At 37.5% G+C, this 7,781-nt stretch overlaps 1 protein-coding gene across 1 annotated transcript; it reads right to left on the bottom strand.

The window, feature by feature from the left end:
- Positions 1 to 5,035: 5,035 nt before the first annotated feature.
- dmrta2 (DMRT-like family A2) lies at positions 5,036 to 7,766 on the bottom strand. The gene is made up of 2 exons (XM_017468365.3): positions 6,986 to 7,766; positions 5,036 to 6,700 (listed from the first exon to the last, which is right to left on the bottom strand). The coding sequence occupies exons 1-2, from the start codon at positions 7,434 to 7,436 to the stop codon at positions 5,853 to 5,855; spliced, it is 1,299 nt and encodes a 432-aa protein (XP_017323854.1). The 5' UTR covers positions 7,437 to 7,766; the 3' UTR covers positions 5,036 to 5,852.
- Between the last annotated feature and the right edge of the window lie 15 nt (positions 7,767 to 7,781).

Raw genomic sequence — 7,781 nt, 5'->3', positions numbered from 1 at the left:
CCTATTCATTTGTTTGTGCTATTCACTAAAGACATTTGGGTTTGAAATCAGAAGAGTTTAGGAATTCAACTGTTATTTACTGGCATTAGAGATCTAGATGTCTTAAATGACATAAATCGTGGAAACTTTTGTATCAGACCACCCAATTTTTAGGAGAGCAAAAGTATCGGAACAAATAAGTCTGGAAGTAAATTAACTCTCCTATTATGTTATGGGTCACTTTGACCCATTTCCACATTTGAGATGTCTGAAATACTGGTTAATCTCTGTTTTTCTCTTTAACATTTTTTGACTTTCCTCATTTAGTGTCATGAACTTATATGCAAATATTTCTTCTTATGGCTTGTCTCGGACAAGCCATGATAAAGATTTACTGTTTTAAGCTGTTCTTTGCTTTTTTGTGTGTGTATTTAAACTGTGGAAATCATTTTGACCCATAACATAATGGAACTTTTTTTCCCAACATAATAGGAGGGTTAAAGTAAATAACATTTAAAATTTGGTTACATATCCCTTGCTTGAAATAACTACATCAAGCCTGCAACTCATTGATATCACCAAATTGTTGGTTTCTTCTATTGTGTTGCTTTTCCGGGCTTTTACTGCAGCCTCCTTCAATTGTTGTTTGTTTCGAGGAGTTTCTCCTTTCAGTCTTCTCTTCAGGAGGTGAAATGCATGTTCAATTGGGTTAAGGTCTGGTGACTGATTTCCAGTCTAAAACCTTCCATTTTCCCTCCTGATAAAGTCCTTTGTTGTGTTGACAGTGTGTTTTGGATCACTGTCTTACTTAGATTGGTTGCATTTCTGTGTAAATTGGCAGAATAAATGTTCCTGTAAACTTCTGAAATCATTCTTCTGCTACCATCATAAGTTACATCATCAATAAAGATCCTGTTCCAGAAGCAGCCCTGCAAGCCCAAGCCATGGCATTACCTCCACCATGTTTCACAGATGAGCTTGTATGTTTTGGATCATGAGCAGATCCTTTCATTCTCCACACTTTGCCCTTTCCATCACTTTGGTAGAGGTTATTCTTAGTTCCAAAACTTTTGTTAACCCTAACCCTAACCCTACCCTGTGGTTGTTGCTGATGTCACTGACTGCTGTTTTGAGTGTTTTCTTTACAGGTCTCCCAATGTTTCTGTCATCAGCAGTTGTTATTTTCCTTGGCCAACCCATTTGATGTCTATTGCTCAGTACACCAGTATTTTATTTCTTTTTCAGGACATTGCAAATTGTTGTATTGGCTATGCCCAATGTTTGTGCAATGCCTCTGATTGATTTTCCCTCCTTTCTCAGCTTCAAAATGGCTTGCTTTTCTCCTATAGACAGCTCTCTGATCTTCATGTTGGCTTATCCTTTTTAACAATAAATGCAGTCTTCACAGGTGAAACTGAAGGTAAAAACAAAGAATAGATGTTCAGAGCTATTGCTTAAACAATCAATCTAACAGGACACACCTGGTAAAAAAAGAAATACCTGTCAATTGCATGTTCCAATATTTTTGCTTGCCTACAAATTGGGTGGTCTGATACAAAATGTGCTCTGTTCTATGTCATTTAAACATCTACACATAAACACCTGGAAATAAAATCTGAAATTGTAAACTTTTTTTCGCATATTCATCTATTGATCCCAAACCCAAATGTCTTTAGTCTATAGCAAAAACAAATGAATTGGCCTTGCTGTTCCAATAGTTTCAGAGGGAACTGTATATCTGATTAGGGCACTGTCTGTAGGTCACAGATAAGTGTGGTTAGGTAGCATGTGTTATAAGGAATTAACCAGACAGTGCATTGTAGTCTAAATATATTCTGTGTTACAACTAAAAACAAGTTTTTTTTAGTCATAAAATGAAGGGCACAAGATTAATATGAAAATGTGGGCATGGGCTGTAGAAGATTTGTTTAGAGTTAGATCTGTCTGTGTTTCATCAGCTAAAAGCAGTCAGCTCTTAATTTACTTATACAGTCTGGTCATATTTTTATATGATCTTGTATACAATTCATCACCATGTTAATTAACAGGGTTCATACAAAGTGGAATGAAGATTCACTGATTTAAAACATTGCACTGGTCCATCTCGAATTACAAAATGCGTAAAAGTTGGGAAGCAATCCTGACCGAAAGGACATGGGCATGTCTCTATTAGTAAAGTCTGATACCACACATTCATCTGTGTTTACATGTTCAGTAGCTCATGGACATCAGATACAACATACAGCTTTTAGCTTTGGGTTCCCCGTTTGGTTCTCCACTCTAAATAACTATAACTTACTTTAACATAATGGCATTTAGTCTATTCATGATCTCATATGCTTATACATAGGGCAACAATTCTCACTCACTGTACTAACAAGGCTTTGCAGATGTGAAAGACTCTCAGGGAGATGTAATCCTGTCAAGCAAAAACAAGCTAAAATAAACAAAATCTCTTCATGATCCATGAACTGCACATTCACACACAGTAGTTAAATGCATTTACAGATTACAGATGTTTCTTTTGTTGCTTAGTTTTGTTAAGTGTGCAGGTAGTCCAGCAGGTGGTGCTGCTGCTACTAACAACTATCTTATTTTGACAGAAACCTTTTAAAAAAGGTTTCATAAAGAGATCAAAATTATGCTGTAGGCAGAAAGGGTTGGGGTCAGGATAGGTTGTACTTCAATTCCATTAGCAGATACACCTCCAATGTACTCTCATATCACATTAGTGATGTTTTTGCTAATATTGTTAATATTTTGCATCGTTTAAAAAAAAAAAAAAGGTTCAAGGCAAGAGTAAGGGTAGCTGTGCCTGATTTTCCCAATTATTACATTTTTGTCACAGCAAATCATTTCAGATTAGACAAATAGTACCTTGGTAAACACACACACACACACACACACACACACACACACACACACACACACACACACATATTTTTTCCTATTATGGAGTCATTAACGCTGACCTTAACTGGGACTGGAGAGGGCAGCAGTTCTCTGCGTGTTCTTCTGGGATTTTTTTTTTAATGTTCCTTGACTGGAAAATATATCACATAATCACTTTGTGTACGTGCATATGGTCATCAAATACATACTACTTTAAGTGTGGGTAATGGCTATGTTTCACCACAAGGTGGCAGCACTGTCAAAGAAACCAAACAGGACACGTAAACGCTACGCAGACATACTCGGCTCATGCCTGTCCTAAGTATTCAAGTAGGTTTATTTGCCAGTGAATGTATTGTGCTATATAATTTGCAGGGTTTATCTAATTTAATAATTACCATTATAGAGTAAAGGGGAAAGCAAACGAGTTCATTTGAAAAGTATTGTGTTTTACCTTGGAGAGCCAGTGTTTATTTTTCCCCAGAAAGGAAAACCAGCGTTTGGTGACATAGTTCATTTGTATAGAATATCTATAGAATATATGAACGGTGTAGTGTTTATTTTGAACAGATTATGATAACTGGATCACGCAGTGTCCAGATCAGCAGGTAATGAATTGTAATGTAATACTCATTATGTGTGTTAAACATAACTAACCAACTTTCATACACAATAATTATTGATTTAAAAAAAAATAATAATCTTTCCTTTAAAGGACTCAGTGACCAACCTTTAGATTTATATATTTATTTTAATATATTTTTATATAGGATTTAAATACTAAATTCAATCCTGCGAGGAACTGCTAATTAAAAATGTGACTAGAAGAAGAAGAAGAAGAAGAAGAAGAAGAAGACATGTTAGATTTGCATTTGTATTGAAACGCCAAGTACATTAATCTATATTAAAGGATAAATAACATCCGTTAGATCTATACAGCAAGATTTAGTCGCGTTCATTTTGTTGAAGTTGTTTTGCATGTGACTCAGACGAAAATCAAGAAAACATCTTGATTTCTATTCCTGGCATATTTTTAGGTCAGTGCTGACTTTAGGATCAGTTTGTCAAGCTGACCATAATGAATATTCATTATTAAATTATTCTACCGTAAATCAATTTTTCAGATCTATTGGCCTAACCTCACTTCCAATATCCTTAAAAATAAAACAACACAAAACAACATCAACAACAAAACAAACAAAAACACTTTTGCTGACTGGTTCAGGTTCTGGGCTGCATAATAAAATACTATTTATGTCTCAGATATTTTTTTTTTCGTTTGCAACATTATTGTTAAACATATCCTGGAAAAAATGGTTGGGGAAAAGAATCAAATCTAATGTACAATGAGCACAGTAGGCCTACTTTTGTCTTACTACTTCAATTGCAGTTAATCAAGTGTATATTGCAGGACCTATATTATGCATGGTAGAAGTGTATAAGTTTAAGTAAGTATCGGTTTCCTCTGCCATCGGCGAGAATGAAAGCACACAGTCAGTTTCACCTTGAGGTTTAAAGTATGAAAGTAAACACTTCAGCTCTGGAATGAGGAGACTGACAGGGATTCCGCTTCCATAATATTCCTTGATATCCACCTTCAGTAGGACCACTATACAATCAGCACTGGTCAGTAAAAAAATTATAGTAAGAATTACGAAATGTACAAAACTTGTGAATTACTAAATAAAATAACCCCGTATCTGGTGAAATTACAAACATTTAATTTGACTAATAGGGTATTCTTTTTTTTTAAAAATTATTGGATGCTTTATTGTGCTCGGATTTACGCTAATATAGTAATAATTATGCACAATATTAGTTATGTATAATAATAATAATAATAATAATAATAATAATAATCATTATCATCATCATTTTGTTGTTGTGTAGGCTGCATTTAAATTTTGAAAATAACACCATAATGATTGGATATATAAAATAATATTAATAATAATAGTAATTATTATTATTATTATTATTATTATTATTGTTGTTGTTGTTGTTGTTGTTGTTGCGGTGGTATTTCAATTTAGCTAACCATAATGGTTGGACATAATAATAATAATAATAATAATAATAATAATAATAATAATAATACGTTATGTGTTTAAATTTAGATAATAACATAGTGGTTGGATATATAAATAAAAACACAAGCTCAGAATCTAAGTATAAAATAACATTTATTTCTATCAAAATTCACATAGATAAATGTACAGCAGTAACAGTGAAGCAAGATTTCATTCACCACGAACATGTTTTTTTCACGATTTTCTGCGCAAATGACGTTGAAGTTGATATGATATTATTTCGGAATGTAACATTTTTTGTGGGAACAAACAACATATCATCATAGCACAAAAAGAGTCAGAGAATCTACTTTAGTCAAGATCTTTAACAATAATCTTAACAGAACTGTTCATGTCTCTTAATTTAACATGGCACAATTTTACAGAGTGTCAGCTAAAAGCATGACGTTTGAAGACCGTATATTAGTATAGTCTCTCTTTTTAAATGACGGAGAACATTTTTTTTTAATTGCACCATTATCGCACGGAGACTTGATCCGTTCAGTAAACAATCTAATATAATTGATAGAGATGTGATAGATATGTAAAGAATTCAAAATACGCAATTTACATGAAAATACTGGTTACTCTTTCAATTTAACTTCATGTGATTAGTTTGTTCCAGGACCCGCAAGCGAGGTCTGTTTAAATTAGAGCTTTTTGGTAACCATTATCAGCACAAACGTCAACAAAAACCCCAACACTAGATATGTGTCACTTTATGCTAGTTGAATAATTCTGTCAGGTGAGTAAATCAGAAATCTTTATGTACAGAGAATGTCATTAGAATAAGTATATAAGGGGTTTAAGTCTATTTCTTTTTAGACACAGAACACTTCTCTCGAGAATGGGCTACATTTAGCCTTTTCACCTTTTTGTTCAGTCCTGTTTTTTCCTCAGTGAAATACCCACTCACTGTTTTTCTGGAGTGTTGTTAACCAGGGGACCATAAAGTCCATTTGTGTAGCTCTGCTCCTTATGTAGGAGAGTCCTGTCTCTGATCAGGTCACTGAAAGCATAGTCCATTGGTGGCCTAAATCCCAGAGTGGGCATCAGGCCTGTTGTGGAGTAAGGGGTCATGAAGGTGAGCCCTCGGCCATGTGCCGAGTAGGCCAAGCGAAGTGGGTTCAGGCCCAGGGGTGTGCCAAGAGGGTACGCGCTGGGGTCCGTGCTGAAGTGAGGACCATTGGGTTGCAGTGGAGAGAAGGCTGACCGGTTGCTGAGTGTCATGGTTCCAGGTAACACGGGCCTTGGAGCAGAGGACAAAGGTTGCTGGACGCTCTGGAGCACCCTCTCTGCTGACCAGGTTTCCTCTGGAGGTTTGGCTTGTCCACTGTTGTTGAGGATTTGCTCGATGGCCTGGACAACATCTTTCCCACATCCCTGGAGAACGAGCTCCAGGACACTGCGTTTGTGCGTGGGGAACACTCTGGTCAGGATGTCAATAGCATTCATGTGGCGAGACGAAGCAGAGGAGGGCGATGGCTCTTGTTCATCTTTGTCTGTGTCTGAGTCTGAGCCAAGTGGACTTATCGACGGTGGTGTCTCCTCGCCGTCTTTCATGGGTTTTGGAGCTGGAGAGCTGATGTATGACTCTCCGTCGCCGTTTTCGGACCCAGAGCCATGGTGTACATCTGGGGATGAGATCCCAGGCACTGATTCAGTGTCAGCAGATACAGACTTTCCAGCTGTAGGCTGTGGGGTCACAGATCCTGACAGTGGAGTCTTAGGGAATAATTCAAACTTTTGTATGTTAGATTCTGGAAGAGGAAAAGTAAGGAAGGGGGTGGTGGGTGGGTGGGTAGGATAATCAGGATTAATCAAGATAAACACTGTTTATATTGACACTGCAAAAAATTAGAGACATTTTTATCCATCCATCCATCTCTCTCTCTCTCTCTCTATATATATATATATATATATATATATATATATATATATATATATATATATAAAAACCATGAAACGATGCCCATAATAAAAGTTAAGGATAATGTTGTGATATTAACATTAAGATGATTAAGATAAGATGCAGGTTTACTCACCAGAGCTGCTGTCGGTGCTCACTTGGCTAAACACTTCGTAGTTCTGCCGGGGCGGGATGATGCCGTTGGCTGCGGCCAGCGCGAGTCCCTCTGCTGTGCCGTAAAGGAGCTGAAGCTCTCGCGCTTCGTTTTCTTCCTGCGCCTGCTGTCTGCGGAGCGCCACTTGCGCGGCCATCACTCGCTGCCTCTCGGCGATCAGGGTGCACTTTGCGCACATGCAGTCCTTCCAGCGACAGTAGCGCTTGTGTCCTTTAAGCGCCGACACAACGCCGTGATTACGGCAGCGGGCGCACTTGGGCGTGCGAGGGTATTTCTCTGTAGGGCGCAGCAGCAGCGGCGGGCCTCTCAGCAGACTGCTGGCCATGGACACGGGGATGGAGGCGGCTGCAGCGGCTGCGGCGTGAACCTGTGTGCCCGCCTGAGCGCCAGAAAGCTCCGGACGAAGATCCATGATCTGCCCCCGATGGACTAGCGATTGATCGTCGAGGTTAAACAGCAGCAACCGATTTCTTAAATTCAATCAGAGTCGCACGTCAAAAAAATGAACTGCACAAGCATCCGACAAGAAAGCACAAAAAATGTTCAATTAACGGTGGTTTACAATTTATTTTGATCAGGATTTAAAAAAAAAAAAAAAAAAAAAAAAAAAACACGTCGCCAAAGCGTTTCAGTTTTATTATTTATGTCACAAATCAGTCCATTAGTTAAAGCTAGCCTAGCAGATGGCTTTTCTGCGTTCTAGCGCGTAAAGACTAGTCCAGAGTTATTAAAAACGGCTTTCACAAACAAAAGTTTC

Source organism: Ictalurus punctatus, chromosome 5 (genome assembly GCF_001660625.3).
Source record: "Ictalurus punctatus breed USDA103 chromosome 5, Coco_2.0, whole genome shotgun sequence".
Classification (NCBI taxonomy): Eukaryota; Metazoa; Chordata; class Actinopteri; order Siluriformes; family Ictaluridae; genus Ictalurus; species Ictalurus punctatus.
This window is presented reverse-complemented; position numbering and strand designations above follow the sequence as displayed.

Bases quoted from the DNA above. Each gene is read 5' to 3' on its own strand.
- dmrta2 (XM_017468365.3), bottom strand. From the start codon at position 7,436: ATGGATCTTCGTCCGGAGCTTTCTGGCGCTCAGGCGGGCACACAGGTT. The intron at 6,701-6,985 runs GTGAGTAAACCT...TTCCTCTTCCAG, and splicing joins GAGCACCGACAGCAGCTCTG to AATCTAACATACAAAAGTTT.